This window comes from Diadema antillarum, unplaced genomic scaffold (genome assembly GCF_040938485.1).
Source record: "Diadema antillarum isolate AM-2024a unplaced genomic scaffold, OU_Dant_1.0 seq00000358_RagTag, whole genome shotgun sequence".
NCBI lineage: Eukaryota > Metazoa > Echinodermata > Echinoidea > Diadematoida > Diadematidae > Diadema > Diadema antillarum.
In genome coordinates, this window is record NW_027271364.1 from 1064012 (window position 1) to 1081877 (window position 17866).

General features: G+C 38.5%; 1 protein-coding gene across 1 annotated transcript in view; it reads right to left on the bottom strand.

Annotated features, from left to right (window-relative positions):
• Window positions 1-6029: 6029 nt before the first annotated feature.
• The window catches only part of LOC139731127 (pleckstrin-like), a 41214-nt gene continuing 29377 nt past the window's right edge, over window positions 6030-17866 (bottom strand). The window contains exons 7-9 of the mRNA XM_071642012.1: window positions 12939-13022; window positions 8846-8924; window positions 6030-7235 (exon numbers count right to left, since the gene is read on the bottom strand). Of these exons, the coding sequence (XP_071498113.1) occupies window positions 7087-7235; window positions 8846-8924; window positions 12939-13022 (312 nt within the window). The 3' untranslated portion in view covers window positions 6030-7086. The remainder of the gene's footprint in view (window positions 7236-8845; window positions 8925-12938; window positions 13023-17866) is intronic.

Here is a 17866-nt window from a genome sequence, read left to right on the forward strand (position 1 = left end):
CTCTTACTGTAAGACTGTGAGGGGAGAAGGGAGGTCATCACATGTTGTGGTATACCCGTGGTAGTACTAATTAGTTTTACATTACAGTGTTTTATACTGCAAATAGTTCACTGCAACAACATAAAAAACATGTGAAACTAGAAATGAGTTGAAATGATTATCATTCTCATGGAATTTTGAGACTTCATCAGGGAAAAATCAGGGAAAAATCAGGGAATTTTTATTTTCTTGAAATGCTGGGAACCCTGACCTACTTTGTTACCAGAATTCTATTTGGGCTGGTTTTTCTTTTTCTTTTGTTTTTGTTTTTGTTTTCTATGTGAAAGATAGTAATTCTGATACATATGCCTTTAAGGGGAAGACTTTGTACTATCTACCCATTAGAAACTGATCCTTACATTTACTGCTCTTAATCCTTGTTCTACAAGGATATAGAATATATTCCACTGTCAAAATCAGCATCAGTGACTTTTTTGTTGTTTTAATTCTTTCTGCACTTTTTTATGTGCAGGAAAGATGTGTAAATTTTCATTCATTGTGTATTTGTTGTGTCTGTCTTTCATGACAAACACTGTATATTCACCAAAGAGTATGGGGGTGTAGCATCCAGTGGGTACTCAACCAATGATATTAAATGGGTTAGTCAAATACCGGTTAGTGATTGGCTAAACACAGTCACGTGATGGAGGTACATTCGTTATGTTCGCCCATGGGCGAACATTCTTGAAATGTTCTCCCATGGGAAAACATTTTCACGTAACAAATGACAGAAGGCCTAGGACCACGCGCGCACAGTAGATTTGGCTCTGCGCGAGCGAGCGATCGAATGCGTGGTGCTGGTGGTTGACGTTGACATATTTGACGTATTTGACTAACCCATATAATATAACAGATGATGACTTTGTTGTCGGGAACATGTACTAAACGTTCCACCCTCAAGGGTTTGAAATGCTATGGGAGGCTATAAGTCTATAAAGTTGTAACCTGCCTCAATAGCATTTCAAACCCTTCGGGTGGAACATTCGGTATGTTCCCTCCCCCACCAGTCATCATCTATATAATGTTCCTAAAGAATGTATATTCACATGCAAATATATATATTTGTTCATATCGTCGTGGGGTGACAAGACCTCGTATCTCAAAAATGTCAAATGTTCAGGAGAGCAAAAAAACATGGCAGCCAAAGCACTGTAGTGAATGGGAAAGCCTTTCCTTTAACATGTCATGGTGGCTTCATTTTTGGAGTAAGACAGTTGGGATTTGGCCAAGACATCACTTGACCTATTATTTGACCATTAAGCTAAAAAAAAAAAAATTGACATTTTTGAGATACGAGGTCTTGTCACCCCAGCGACGATATGTGCTTATCAAAAACTGCCAGAGTATCACTCAATATTTTTTGAAGGGGAAGTTGTGATGAGGAGAATGATGTTTCATCGATCAATCAAATTCTGGCGGAGACAGGGCAATAACAAGAAAGTAATGAATGGTTTGAATTTTAGTCAGTCATCTGAAATAGTTAGTACCCCTCAGAAAACTTATTCAGATCATTATCCCTCACAGTTTCACACAAACTCTCATTGCATTAGCTTGTATGTTTTTTTATGATTCTGCTTATGAAATGGAAAAAAGAAATTTAATCTAACCCATCTACTCAAAAAGATTTTTGTTTTTCGCCCATCAAGCCAATCAGGATAAACTGTTATGCTTTTTTGTTTGTTTGTTTGTTTGTCTGTTTTTTTTCGGACCATAAGGACAGCTTATTTGCACATCAGATGTCACTGCAAAAGAAATTTGGGATGGGCAAGATACAGTACAATTTATTGACATTTACAACATTAAAACTTTCAAATCATTTGTCCCAGGTTACTCAAACTTTCAATGATTTATCATTTTCACTGGATTTTTTTTCCTAGGTATAGTAACTTGTGAATATTTGTCTTTTAACATTAAATGGTCATATGGCAGCATCATGCTTGAAAGAAGAACTCTTTCAATATTTCTCCTTGTTTCTGTAGCAGTTTTTTTTTTCTATGTACAGTGTATTAAAGTTCATGACCTACTAGACAACTGATAATAATAATAATAGTAATAATAAAAATAAAATATAATGATGCTGATGATAATATCATAATAATAATAATTATAATAATAGTAATAATAAAATAATAATAATAATAATTATTACTATTATTATCATTATCATTATCATTATTATTATTATTATTGTTGTTGTTGTTATTGTTATTATTATTGTTATTATTGTTATTATTGTTATTATTATTAGCATGACGACGACAACAACAATACTAATAAATAACACTTATAGCACTTAATACTGGCATTTCTGTGTGATACACACAGATCATTCTTGAAATCCCGAATTATTCTCGAAGTTTCCATCATTTTATCTGAAGGCAGATCTGTGACACAAACAAAAGTGTCTCTGTCTCAGTCTTTCTCTCTCTCTCTCTCTCTCTGGGTTCAAAGACAGTTACAGTGTATGTCAAATGTATGGTAATTAATATAAAAGGAGGACAAAACAAATGCCTAGACCACAATGGCTTCCGAGAGTTCTTTGTGTACCGCGACACTTTTATTTACACGAAAGGCAATGGAAAAATATTGATGTCCAGCATCATGGAGAAACCTGCAACCATTTTGACATTTTCAAAGATTTGAAATATACTATATACGCCAAATATTTTGCGAGGTTGTTATTTTTGTGAATTTCGCGAGTCAGGTGCTATTCACGAATTTTAAAAACATGGGAAGATATTAACTCTGATCCCGACATGAATGTGATGTGCACGCATACTTTTCTCCATTCAGTACCGTGCTCCACAATCGCGAAATTGTCAAGAAGTCCCATTGCGCGAAAAATTAGACTCGCTAAATATATGGCGTATACAGTAACACACTCTGTTTTACATTTCTCTGTATTAGAACTTGTCTGAAATATTATAAAGTCACAACATGAAATCACTCGACATTCCACTGATAGGGCACATGAAAAGATAAGATTAGAACATAACAACAAAACAGTAGACAAGATATGATGGGTTAAATCTTGGCTGGTCTTACAGTCTATTTTACAGAAGGCAGGAGAGTGCCTGGAACTATGGAATGCCACAACAAGGGGTTGCTCAGAGTGGCAATTTTAACTCATTTTTCAAAAGAAATGCCATGCCACATTTATGTTGAGCTTCATAAACAGTGGTAGCAAAGTTGTGCATTCATTCCAAGTTATACAATCATACAAATTTTGCATGTTTTCAAGAAAAAGTTTATCTAGGTCACACAACTGCATAAGCAAATTACTTGCAGTGATGATTTCATCACGAAAGGTTACAAACTTTCACTTAATTTCCTTCTCTTGGAATGAAAAATGAAAGATTATATCAGTCAAATCAAATGATTATGATGTTTCTATAACTTATATGCCTACAAATCATAGGCAAAGTAAAATTGTGTTGTAATATCTCTAAACAAACTGATGAGCTATGACATAATCTCATTTCAATATTGAGTTAGCACAAAAAGTAGGTAGAGGTTTTTACATGGTACATTGAAAATGCCCTTATTTTTTGTTGTTGGAACTGACAGAGCATACCTCAGCTGTCCACAGCAGCAGGCAAGGCAGCAGTCAAAAAAAAAATAAAAAAAATAGAAGTCTTCTATAAGCAAGACCATTATAATCATACATGTCCATGAAAGGGCACATATTCTGTGTATAAAAACAACAAAAGATAATAATAACAACAACAAAAAGGTTCTGTGTGATAGTTGAGATCATAAACTATGAATACATCATTTATATGTGAGTGTGTTTTTTTAAACATAATATTTCCTTTATTTAACGTACATGTCGGCCTTTTTACACAACAGGCCATTCTCAAGATATAAGATGGAACGGTTTTTAAGTCTCTGGAATCTTACATTGTCACAAAATACAACATATTGCATATCTTTTACATAGATACCTTTAGAAGATGATATAGGACAGTATAACAAGCTCTACTAGTATTCTGCAACATATCTTATCTGGTTGTCTTTCTTGTCATTGAATCACTTGGGCAAGTAAGTTCACTTTCTATGTAGGTCCACTTTAGACACAAAATAACCCATATAGGAAAAATCACTGACTGATCACATTAATACTGGAATGACTATGAAATTGTATTCTATGTTTTATTGAACTTTTTTTGTTGTTGGTGGTATTGTGTAATTTTTCATCTACACATCTGAAAGTATTCAGGAGATGTTCCTATCTCAGAAGAAAAAAAAATGCTGAATATATCAATAGAGCAGCTTCCTGCAAAAAGGCAACTGTGGTCACTGGATACAGCAGGGTTACAGCAGCCTTTTTGCAGGAAGCTTGGTGCTTTCATCTGAAAGTTAATACCCTTTGGTGAAGGATTATGAAACGAGGAATATACAGGGTCAGTACAATCTGCAATACAGTCACATTCATCATTAATACACTCGGTTGTAAATTAATTTGTCCAAGAACACACTAGAGCTTGTGGATTTCCTCCAAGTCACTGTGCCTTATAATCACTGGACTCGACACAACAGGAAACACATCACAGAGCTAAGTTTGAAGTGACGATTCAATACTGGGAGCAGTGATTTCAAATATTTGAGATCACCACGGGATATGACCAATAGCAAAGAGAAGAGCAACTCTGAGCTAGACACGTCATGATAACAAAGGTATATTTCGGACAAACCATCTATCAACAAGCATCAGTTCACATAGCGTCTAGGAAAACATTTCATTGCCATTAAATACAGTATAGCATTACAACTTCAATATTCACACACAACTTTAGCATGTCCGTCCATATTTTTTTTTACATGCCCATAGCAATAAAATTTGTGCTTGCATTTTGCTGCTCCTCTGTCTCCTTACTTACTTTAAACATTATTTAACATTCTGTTGTGGCATATAGTCCAAAAGCATCCATCATAACCGGATATCGCTCTATACCAAACTACTTTTGGACTCATTAGTGCAATATGGTTCTAATAATTTTCTGTGCATGGCAGCTTAGAAATGGTTGTACTTTAGGCATGTGTAGTACTTACAAAGTTCGAGTGAAAGATACACCTCTAAAGGTAATTAAAAAAAAGTGATGCAGCGCGTTATGAAGAGAAAGAATGACAAAGAATCGCTCAACTCATGTCTCCATCAGTCATGGTAAACTCCTCTGTCTCTAGCTCCTATTACTTTCAAACGCTAATCTCTGTTTTCAGATCAAAGAACAGCTACTGTAGTTTATTGTTGCCATGAAAAGACAACTTTATCTGCGTGGTAACCACACTCGTGTGTCTACCGCAGAAGCTACTAATTCGATAAAAGCAGCACAAAACTGACAAGCACATCAAAAGTACAATGGTTCTTTTAATCAAATATACCCACTGTATATAAATGGTTGTCCATACTTATCATTATCGGGAAAATACATGGCACACACATCAACAGGAGATAATGAAACCATTCTCCTGTATTCCTCGAGTGTGTACCATCATTACTGTAGGCTCCATACACACAGAGACTCCAACTCTCCCGTTTTTGACGGGAGATCTCCCGCCGAAAGCCCATTTTTGCAAAATCTCCCGCTCTCCCACTTGAGATTTGATTTCTCCCGCCCTGGCTCTGTGTCTCCCGGTGGAAAGGATTTCTTACTTATTGCTATCGTATGTTGAGAAAATAAGCATTAGATAGCACCACAGAACATCAGAACCCTAGGAACTTCGCGCTTCGCACACATCAACTTGGAGTCTCCCGTTTGCAAGGGGTTTCGGGCGGGAGAATCTCCAGATCAGAAGGTGCCTTGGGTTGGAGTCCCTGTACACATGAGTTATAATACTGAAAAATAAGTCCCCTCTATCAGTTCTCTTACAATCTTGTGAAGTCTTAATGGGCAATTTGTATGCACGCAATCATTGATCACTTACAGTATGACATGGTTTTTAGGCAAATGCACAACTTCCACACTGTTTTGTCAAAAGAATCAGTCGAATGAAAAGAGGTTCACTGTCTGCAAGTTCCTTTACATCACACTGTGGTTTCTTTGTGATGGAGTGAAATACTCCCCACCATTCTATATAGAGGCGAATCCTTAGTTTGCTAATTTGCTGGATGAAGTATGGTACGTACAACAAATCTTTCCTTCCCCTTTAAAGGTCCTGTTTACCTTTGGGAGCAGTGATTTAAACAATGTTAAAGATATCACTTTTGATGCATATGTGTAGGCCAGTTGTATCACAAAACATCCTACCATGTAAAATTTTTGCAATAAAACCTAAAATACAAGGAGATATCACTATTTTTCTCATTAAACCATAACTGTAGACGGTTTAGTCTGGAAACATTTTTATTATAAGTATTGTTCCCATTTTGTATATTTAACAAATTTTTATATTGGTTGTTTCTATCCCTAACTCACATTTTAGAACTATTTTGAAGCATTAATGCTGGGTTTTTGTTTCATCTGCAAATGGTAAATTATGCCTTTAATATTACAATAAGAAGAAAGCATCATATTATGACAAGTGCAAATGAGATGCACACAAGAAGGGGAAAAGTTAAGAGCATGAAATCTGAACACCATAACTGTATGTTTTCTCCTACAAAAACAATAAAAAAACCACCACATGTATAACACATGTATGTGAAACCTTTATAATAACACATGTATCATGTTTCAAGAAAAAAAGAGTGAAAACACAACTTTTGATTGTAGAAAGTTTGGTATTGGCAGATTTTTCTTGCCTAGATTTTGCACAACTGTTTTATACAAGAGGCTAGAACTTAAGCTCGTATCTGTACTTCCTTATGTTCACATAGGGATGGCGAAGTTGAAATATAAGTCTTTTCTTCTTTTTCTCTCAGTGATTTTCCTAGGCTCGGGCTTTGCTAGCCATGTGCTATATCCTGATACAAGTCAGTTTCAAGAAGATTACAAGGGCAGGGAAAGGGGGCAGAAACTGGCATGTAAGTCTGAAAAAAAGAAGAAGAAAGTGACTAGAACTGGAACTCCATTACAGCAGCCAGACGGAGTCTGTAAAACAATGATGTTAGTGCTTGCCCACGCTGATGGGACTCAAGATGGCTTTCATCCAGTCGTTCCTCTCCTCCGGTGTTCTCGCCTGGAAGACATAGACCCGCCCCTTCTTGGTGGTTACGCTGAACAGGTTCTGCCGCGCCTTGTTCTTCACCGTCACATCTGCAGGAGTGGCGGGAAACGAAGACAAAGAGGATAGGAATGCGTTTGTGCAGTGAGAGGAACGGGCGTAAAAATTGCACATTGGGAAAACCTGGCCATATACTCATTGGAGTGGAAATGAAAACATTAACCCCTTGGCATGAACGTAATCGCCGCCCCCTGATGTGTGTGTGTGTGTGTGCGTGTGTGCATATATGATACAGGTGTGTGAAAGTGTGTGGGTTTGTCTGCCCTATAATCATATCAATATCTGTATCAAACTCGGATCACCCTGCTGTACAAGGTAATCTCTGTAAAATACATAACTAGATGGGTACGTTTAGTGAGCAGGCCGAACATCCCAAGAACTGGCCCAATTCAACAAAGGTAATTTATCTTCAGCCCATGGATTATGCAAATTTTGTTTGCGTAGATGTGGTGAGAGATGGCGTATGCCAACACACATCTAATAACAAACTGGCACTGACACAAGCATGTGAAAGGTACGCCTATTTTGCAACTGATTCAGTTCTTGGACCATGGCTTTGATTTGAATTGCCTCTGTGAATTCAGGTCATTATGTCTTGCTGAACTGCCTGAATGCATGGTGTGTGTGTGTGTGGGGGGGGGGGGGGGGGGGGAGATGGGGTTGGGTGAAGGAAACACATCTGAAAGTACTGCGGTATGTTTGGTGACAGATATTTTTAGAACACAAGGGTGCTTCCTGACTTTCAACTTTGAAGGAAGTGGTTGGACCACAAAATCATGAGCTGGTTACGAGCTCTTTTCTTCTTCTTCTTTCTTATTCCATGGGTGTCATTCATGGCGAGATTTCCTTCAATGCAGCCAGTAGCTATAGAAGTTATTTTCGTTGTTTGTGTGGTATATGGTGCATCATTATGTTACCCTATAAAGTCAGAGATCACACATGGAAGAAAAATGTCAGTAAAGCCGCCTTTAGCAATATAACTTTGATTTTATCTTCTTAATATTTTCCTTCTATGCAATGAAGTTGGCCAATTCTTATACCAAATTGAAGCATCTGGCGAATTCACATCTGCCAAAAACAACAACAAAAAAAATTTACCTGATATCATATGGCTTTCCCGATGACACATCACAAATAAATATCATTAAAACCAATATGGCATTTCTTGAAGTACGGAAATTTGTGTGCGAATAATTTTTTTTCTTTTATTGTGCATGGTCATGCAAGACTCATCCAATATGCTTAATTTCACTGTCACCACATAACCTGCTTGTGGCAGGGGGGAGGGGATGATCACAAAATTGTGCCCGTTTTGGGGCGACATTGCGTTACAAAAATGGGCGTGGCTTCGCAAAAGTATGCGCGGACATTGCAAATTTGGACGTCGAAGGGGGGCGGAGGCCCTTTTAGGGTTAAAGCTCAGATTACTCTCAAAATTATGCAGAAAAGTATAAATCCATTCTGGCCTAATTTCTTGTGGGTTTTGAGCCGGGCGGTCACACATAGGGTGTATTGACATTCAGAGATGATAATTAATACTTGGTGTGCCCATGAGTCCAATATGCACTGATTTCACACACATACCCATGGACAAAAATTTGAAGTGGTGCACGAAGGGTTAATTAAAGCAAGAGTTGTTTACCTGACTTTTCTTGTGCTTCCTGGGCACCGACCACACATTTGTGTAGAGGGATCTCTCCTAATGGTTTCTCCTCACCAGCCTGTGACATGGGGCCAAGAAACACAATTTAGTATTTATTATATTCCACATACTAAGAACGTTGCAATAGGATTGGTCCAGAGCTGATCACGTGATGAAGCGTAGTTTTGCCCATCACATCACCTGAGAAGAAAAGTTCGTTACACTCTATGTTTATAGTCCCTTTTGTTTCGCTGATCTCCACACAGTCCACACAGTCCTAACGCAAGATGAGTACGCGCGAAATAAAAGTGCGTTGCACTGTGGACTATCATGTGACCTAGGTCACTTGATAGTACACGGTGCAATGCACTTTCACTTCGGTGCCGCGCAGTGCGTGCAGCAAATTCATTGTTTTGTCATCTACGCGCACACATAGCCTAAGCCCTAAGGATACCTAAAGACAGCTAAAACAGTTTCAGACGTGGAATAGGGAATTTCTAGGACCCTAGATGTGGAATATAAAGCAAATAATCAACTGTTAGTTTCAGGCAATGAGACAAACTATCACTTCCTCGGCGATCTGAATGTGTACGCTATCTTTCCTCAGCTGCGCTTCGGAAAGATAGCTACATCCAGATCGCCTCGGAAGTGATAGTTTGTCCCATCACCTCCACCAACATTGATTATTTGCTTACTGCCTAGAACAAAAAAAAAAAATGAAATCTTATCAACAGGTACAGTTGATTTTAACAACGATCACATTTTCTCTAACCCGAAAACACAAACACATTGCTTCCCTATTGGAGTAAACTATTCACTTCCTCATATATACTTAATTCTCTCATCTTGTGATATGAAAGTTTGTCTGCATTGGGTAATGCTATACTACCTCCACCAAAGCAGGATGTTATGTTTTCATCGTTGCTGGTCTATTTGTCTGCAAAATAACTCAAAAAGTTGTGGACGTATTTGAATTAAACTTGAAGGAAAAGTCAATATGACACAAGGAACAGATGATTAGGTAACTTTTCGTAGTGATGCGGGAATTTTTATGGATTTTTGAAAAATATTTGATCTTTTTGCAGACAGGGTCAATGAACTTAGGAGTTCAAGCTGCACCTATCTGAGGTTTGCATACACGCCCTAAGCGCGTGCTCTGATCGGGTAATCCGAGGCGCAGCTGGAAGCTGATGACGTAGGAAAAAGGCTTCTTGTTGGGAAATTGGGCGTTTTTCATCACACGTGTATACATGCATACGGGTGGAAATGGATGGCTTTGTGGAGGTCTGTGCTCTCTGAGTGCTTTTAGAACTAGTTTTACATGACCACCATGAGAGAAAGCGATGATTTTGTAAGCCAGCGACCAAAAACCACAAGACTAATGGCTTCCAGTCCCCCTCTGAAGGACTAAGCATTGGGAATAGAGAGCTTTGCATACATCAGGCACTATCACTGTTACCAACGGACTCGAAACCAGGGACCTCTAGATTGAAAGCAGATAGTCTTATCCGCTGAGCCAAGCCACCGTACAGCATCTCTTCAAGTTGTTTAGTTGCTTAGGGTGTGTTTGAGTGCTGTCTTAAAGCATACCATACCATATCTGTGCCAGAGGAACACTCAAAATGCTCCCAGAGCATACCGTACTTTTACCATACCCTGCCAAAAGTGGACAACTTCCCAATGTGTGCTCCAAAAGTGTAATGCACCAAACCGTACCAGGCCAGCTAGAGAGCCCACCATGAAAGCAAACTGGTCCAAAAGCATACTTGTACCAGAAGCTGTTGACATGTTGTGTGCGGGTAGCACACTAATGGGGTGTTGCAAGAAAGTTGCAATCAATTGCAAATGATTGCTAATTTTGAAACAACCATTCTGATTGGCTCAGGGTCTGCCCTATTAGGAAGACATGCATGCAACAATGATTTTGATTGGCCTGTGACAATCAGTTGCAAGTTGCAATTGATTGCAACTTTCTTGCAACACCCCATAAGTCATAATACAAAGATGTGATTCTCTTTGTTAGGGATGCCTGCAGAGAAAGCGGGCATTATGAACGACCCCATCGCCACAAAACTGTGACCCTCTGACTTGATTTAAAAATAACTCGTGATGAGGTACACTATCTCCACAGAGTGCTCGAATGCTCATACTCTGGCACAGTACGGTACAGCTACAGTTCGCTTCACTTTTGGCACTCACACGGTCTCTGTTATAGAAAAAATCCCTCTGTAAACTACAGTGTACTTGACACTTTGCTCACTGAGTATAAACAACTTTTTGTGATATATTTCTTGACAGCTACGTCACTATATGGAATTCACCCTCCATTCAAAAGGTTTCCCCTGGTAAACATGAACGAGACAGATCTTTGGAACACTGAAGTGCAGCCATTAAAACCATCAGGTCAAGCCTTAATTGGTACTTTATTGCTATTCAATGGAATTGCATGTTCACAGATTGTACAGCAGATTGACCTAGAGCTAATTAACCCCCGCTCTTTTCTTCTGTTTTATCCTGTCTTTTTTTGGTCTCTTTTTCTACAGAGCACCATGATGTACATGTACATTATTGTATATAATGAATATGAGGTCTTTAACATAAGAGCTATTATTAGTATGCGGTGATTATAATGCATTATATTGACATTGGGAGTTTTTATATGTCATTCTCAATGTCTCATCTGTGATCAAACTGACAGCTGTATACAGACAGAGAATTGCATTCGAAAGTGCGGTGAAGTGTTCCTGGCTATTTTCTAAAGGGTGGAGACCCATTTGATGCAACAAGTGATTAAAAATTACCATAGATATAATGTGAACAGATATATCTGATAATGACCCTATTCAAACATAGCAAGTTTCATATCACAGATCCGAGACAGAAATTTCCTACCTTGCATAAACTGCGTCATTGTCATTTGAGTGTAATCACTGTAATCTTGAGCAAACCATCATTAAGAATTTAAAAAAAAAAGAATCAATAATGATGAAGAGGGAAGGAATGTCTTCCAGACATGATTCCGCCCTACACTGAGACAAAGGCATCACAACTTCAGCAACTCTACCACTTTCATAATACGAACAGGTGATATACAGATGACTCATGTACCCTATTTGTAGGCCTACTAAACAAAACGGGGGTTCTGAAGCCGCCTATAAATAGCAGCCTCGGGCAGCCATTCTGCATTCAGCTCAGTATAAACAGACAGGATTCAGAAAAGGAGATCCCGTCAGATCAACCTGTTCTGAAACCATGCACCCACAGGGTGGTTCCAGAGCATCCTACAGCATCAGCCTCAAAGAACCTCGGCTGCAGTATAAATGCCACACGGGTTTCGAGAACTGGCGTTTTTACCAACACAGAAGTTATCACTGAAGGTCATCACCAGCTAACATATAAACTAACCTAATGTGCAGTAAGACAGCTGCCAGAGGTCATAAAAGAGTTTAAGGGAAGGTTTTCAGAATACATATGACTTGGATCCTCCAGAGGGTATAAGGAACAATATTTGCTTTCAAGTATTTCAATGACGGGTTAAAGGATATACCAGTATACTGTGGTTTTTTTTTGTTTGTTTGGGGGGGGGGGGGAGGGGGGGGGGGGGGGGGTTTCACATGAAATTCTTGCTAAATTTTCGCTCATGATGACAGGAATTAATTCTACAAACATTTCTCAGACAACAAATGAGCCTCACAAAGCTATTCACTGAAATAAACTACTCATAAAAAAGACAGGCCCGCATAGTAAAATAAAAAATGTTGCAGCCACATGATGACTACAAGAATTGCCCACTCCTGGCCCAACATTATCCATGTTACCAGTGGGAATTTGGCATTGTATGTGGAATATCTTTGTGTCAAAACCTGCAACCCCATCAAACTTTACATAATCGAAAATACAATATAATATACTGCTCATTACTCCAGATATGACTGTATTATATTACAATAATTTGTATCATGAAATCAAAGCATGCAATCACTTTATCATACTTATTTTCTTGGTAAAATTTTGTTCATGAAAAAGTTGCAGAAATAGAAAAATTGACATGAAATTAAATGAAATATGGGAAACCAAAATCAATCCTTAATACCTTGGATCCTCTGTAGTACTGTAGGTAGGCTGGTTCATCCCAAAGAACAAAGAGTCTGGCCTTCCAAGTGTGGCGGACATGGCCCTAAAAAGCAAACAATTCAGGGTTAGTCAGAAGAACAATTAACATCCATGACATGACTAACTTTAAGGTGCATTTACACACTTGTTGGTCATAGCTGAGCATCATGCAGTCACAATAATAAACAAATTTAGACCTCTCCGTGAAGCCTAGTTTGCATTCCCCCCTATAGGCTTTTGGGTCAACCTCCAGTGTGTTTTGTACACTCCCGTATCATATTGCACATTATCAGGCTTGTTGCACAATTATCAGGCTTATTGCTACAACAATATGGTGATGTGTGTATATCTTCCTGTTCTGTGGTTTGATAAGATATATACATTTTTTTTTTTTTGCTTTACCTTGCTTTGCTTTCTTCAGGGCAAAAGCAATATTCATACAGAAAAGATTACAACAGGGAAACAAAAGCAAAATATCTTTGAAAGGATTTGCAAATAATTTCCTTCTCATGGTGCAAAACAGCACAGCTTATGAAAGGGACAAGAAGCTGATATGCCAAAGGATAATCATCACTGCAGAGCAATGGTATCTTGTGTACAATTGTCACAATTGGTTTTACAATTGAATATTACACAATTCTCACCACTAACTGTGATGACATATTATGGCTACAGTATAGAACACATCAAGCAATGTTATGAAAAAGAGACTCGATGATTTCCATTTGTTTTGTCTATATCTGCTTGTAATGTTTTGTTAATGATTTCTTCTGGTGCCACTTACAATCTGGCATTTGTCTGTGCTAGGATGATAAACATGTTGATCCAATTCAAAGCAAACAGAGTCCCTACTTCCTTAAGCACACTTATGGAAACTATCAAATTGCAAACATGGTGTATCGGTTCTCCAGCTGACACACGATGACACTGACTGAAATTTTTCATGCAGGATATATACTGAAGGAGGTCTCAGAAGCCACATTCACACACAAGAGTTAGCGTTTTTTTGCATTGCAATGCAAAACTCGAGTTCATTTGCCACCGTTCACACACACTGCAGGACAAATTATCACCATGTTTGAAGGGGAAAAAAATAAGCAATGATTGCAACGTGACCCTGGGCATCCAAGTGTGTGGACATACTGTCACGAATTTCTGTGTGGGATTACAAAACTTGAGCTTCGAATATCATTAATTCAGGAGGGGGAGGGGGGTGTAAACGGCACTCCAAACTTGGCTCTCCAATGGACTTTAAAACTTCCTTCAGAAGAGTTTATCTTCATTGCTACAGTACTTGGGGTTCAAATCGGAGTTGATTGCATGCTTTGTTGCTGGCAGACGATCGAAGGAACTATAATGCTAGCAAGCACTGATTTTTGCTTCCCACCACTGTACAATGTATCTACTGGTACGGTAAGCATTACCTGTATGCACTGGCCAACAATAATGCCACACGGATATATCAAAAGAAATTCAATCCCCCATATTATGTTTGCTGATCTACAGAAACCATGGTCAAACACAAAATCATACTGGCATCGCAACCGATGCCTGCACCTTGTCAGTCAGGGTAGACCTGCCATTCATTCTAACTGACATATATATGTGCAAAAAAAAAAAGAGGTACAAAGACTAAAAAACAACATCCACATGACAAATCAATTTAAGACAACTATGGTGACAACATGATTTTGTTGATAATTATGATGATGGAAAAAAAAAACCCTGTAGAGCACTACTGACTCATATTTATTTTGCTGCTTTCTTGCATCGCCATCTATGACACAACATGCTAAAAATGACACTAGCTGTCAGCAGTCGCCTCTTTAACAGCAGATAAAAGAGGCCAAATTGTACAAGTTCCCATTTATTTTTGTCATTCTTTTTTTTCCTTTGTCATGTCATTATATACACATACTTATGAACTGACAAGATACTTTGTTGTGATCACTCTCAAACAAAATCTGTCAGGCCTGCAAAAATTGCTTGGTATACAGTCTGTACTACACACACAAAAAAAAAGATTAAAAAGACTAGAAAAGCACTAAGAGAGCGCAGACCTCCACAAGCAGCTCATTTCAACCTATATGCATGTTGAAAATCGCCTAATTTCCCAAAATAGAAGCCTTTTGTTAACGTTATCAGCTTCCAGCTATGCTGTGCCTCACACAAGCAGAGCATGTGCTTTAGAGCGTGTATGCAAACCTCAAATACACACAGCTTGAACTCCCAAGTTCATTGACCCTATCTGTCAAAAGATCAAAAATCCTTCAAAAATTCATTAAAAATTCTGAGATCAGTACCAAAATTTACTCATCTGTTCCTTGTGTCATTATCAACTTTTCCTGCAAGTTTCATTCAAATCCGTTCTCAACTTTAGGAGTTATTTTGCAAACATACAGTGTACTTCAAACAAACCAACACCCATGAAAACATATGACCTCCTGCCTTGGAGGAGGCAAAACTAAAATACACCTTAACCCATTGAGGACAAGCCCCGAGTGTACTTGGGGAGGTGTCCATGGGAAACGCATGTTGTAGCAAAATCAAACCATCCTCAATGGGTTAATAGTGAAACTCCAAAACCTAGAACTCTGCTCCCTGGTCTCCTAGCTAACCCCAACTCTTGCTCTGACATGTCTTGTAAAGAAAAGGGAAGCTCAAGGAATGATGACAGTAATGCAAATAAATTTGCACCTAAATGTCACAGTTTCCGTGCTATGTAGGAAGTTTGCACAGTATGAAGTGAAAAACAAATGTAAATAAAAGGCACTGGCATCTCCTTTCCTATGCATATACAAGATGTATTGTATTCAGTACCTTGGTGTACCAACTAAAAAATCTAATATTATCATTTTATTTATACTATACACATGATAACAGGGATGAATTGGCATTGGGATTGTCAGCGCCAATCGCTAAAATTTGGCCATCATGACAGCAGTGTATATTTTAAAAAGTGTACATCTCAAGAAAAGCGATGCGGTGCTTTACAATGCCATAGCCCGGGGTATATCTCATCTGTTCTACTTTTAGGAGAAGCTTGCTCAAAGCACATGAGAAATCATATCATGTTTGAATCACAAATCCATTTTGAAAGACATCTCCATTGGCATCATAATTTTGTGATAAATCAGGGTAAGAGAGTATATTTACACAATGTGCATGAACTACATCAACATTGAAATGGTGGCCAATAAAAAAAAAAAATAATATCATAAAGGGAAGTCAACCTTCCCTTAGAATAATCCTATCAGTAACACAATTACGGAATTAACAAAAGGTGAGATTTTTTTTCCCCCTAGTAGTACACAATAGGACTGACAACGTCCCTGTGTAATTTTATTGGCATACATGCATGTTATAAAAGATTACACACTCCTCGTGAGGGTACTTCCCACTTCGGTGCCAGACGACTGATGCCAAAGTCCGCTGATAAATGGGCGCATAATCTTTCTATTTATCATGAGAAGCTGTGAGGTTTGATTCAACCCGTCTTAGCCTTGATGGGCGATATGAGCGCAACATTTTCCTGGTGAATGTCTCTGGCATACTATATATATGCCATACATTTCACGAATTAAGACTTGCACAACAATTTTGTGCGCTTTGAATTTGCGACAGGGACCAACAGTCATGTAATGAGACATTTGTAACCCCCTCCCCCTTTGAGGAGAAAAATCAGTGATTCCTCCACTTTGGAGACAATATACAGAACAGTCATGTTTAATACAAGAGGCAAGATTTTTGTATAGTTGTTAATTTTGCACTGATCAAATGACTCTCTGGTATTGCAAAACTAAAAACGCCGCAAAATATACTACGTATACAGCATGACACACATGCACTGTATATTTCCCCTTTTCATAAAAACATTCTTCACGGGTGCATCTGTAAGACTACTTTTGTTTTTGATCGACAATAAGCACACAAGCACACATGTAGTGTTTAATGTTTCTGCTGCAGTGAGCCAGCAAAAGAAGCGCACTTATATCTCAACTACAGGTTTCCAACTTTGAAAAGGTTGATGACTCATACAAGCAATGTAATAGTGAGGGGTGGGGGAAAAGAAGAGACCAAATACCAACATAACAGCACTAGTGTGTGCAAACTGGCATATGTTCAAAGATGTACATGTATGCTTGGACGGTCAAATCTTCATGTACAGCTTGCCAATCCACAGCCGGAAGTGCTTCTGCATCAAAAGATTACAGTTTTATGGGCATATTTGAAATACAAATGACTTCTAGTTATGCAAATATTCGCTCTTGCCTGATTCTGCAAAGTCGTCGCTTTAAGTCATTGCATGTCGCACAGCGTATCTCAGTAGTAATTTTCATTCATGATGCATCATTACCTCCGCCAAGGAAGGAGGAGGTTAAGTGATCATCGGCGTAAGTTTGTCTGTTTACAAAATAACTCAAAAAGTTGTAAACGGATTTGAATGAAACTTGCAGGAAAAGTTGAAAATGACACAAGAAACAGATGATTCACTTTTGGTAGTGATCCAGGAATTCTTATGGATTTCTGGAGGATTTTTGTAGCTTTTCGCAGCTAGGGTCAATGAACTCTGGATTACAGTGTATATCAAGCTGCACTATTGCAGGGATGCCAGTGGCAAATTGCTCTTGGGCCGGAAATTTTTTTTTTGTGAACGAAATTGATGTGCGCGAAGTCCCTTCGGCCGGGGTCCAGGGCCCGCTCAAGGGCCCTGGAAGCTCTGGGGTTCTTAGATGCTCTCTGGTGCAATCTGAGCATTTCTGAGGGCTCTTCTTCCCTCAAATCTAATCCAGAGAAATGAATTTGTAGCAAAAATAAAGAAGTCCTAGTGCCGTAAACTCCGTAGTTTTGCTTCGTTCAGCTGACTCGATCGACTCACCATACTCTCTCAGCGCTGTAGCTATAGCG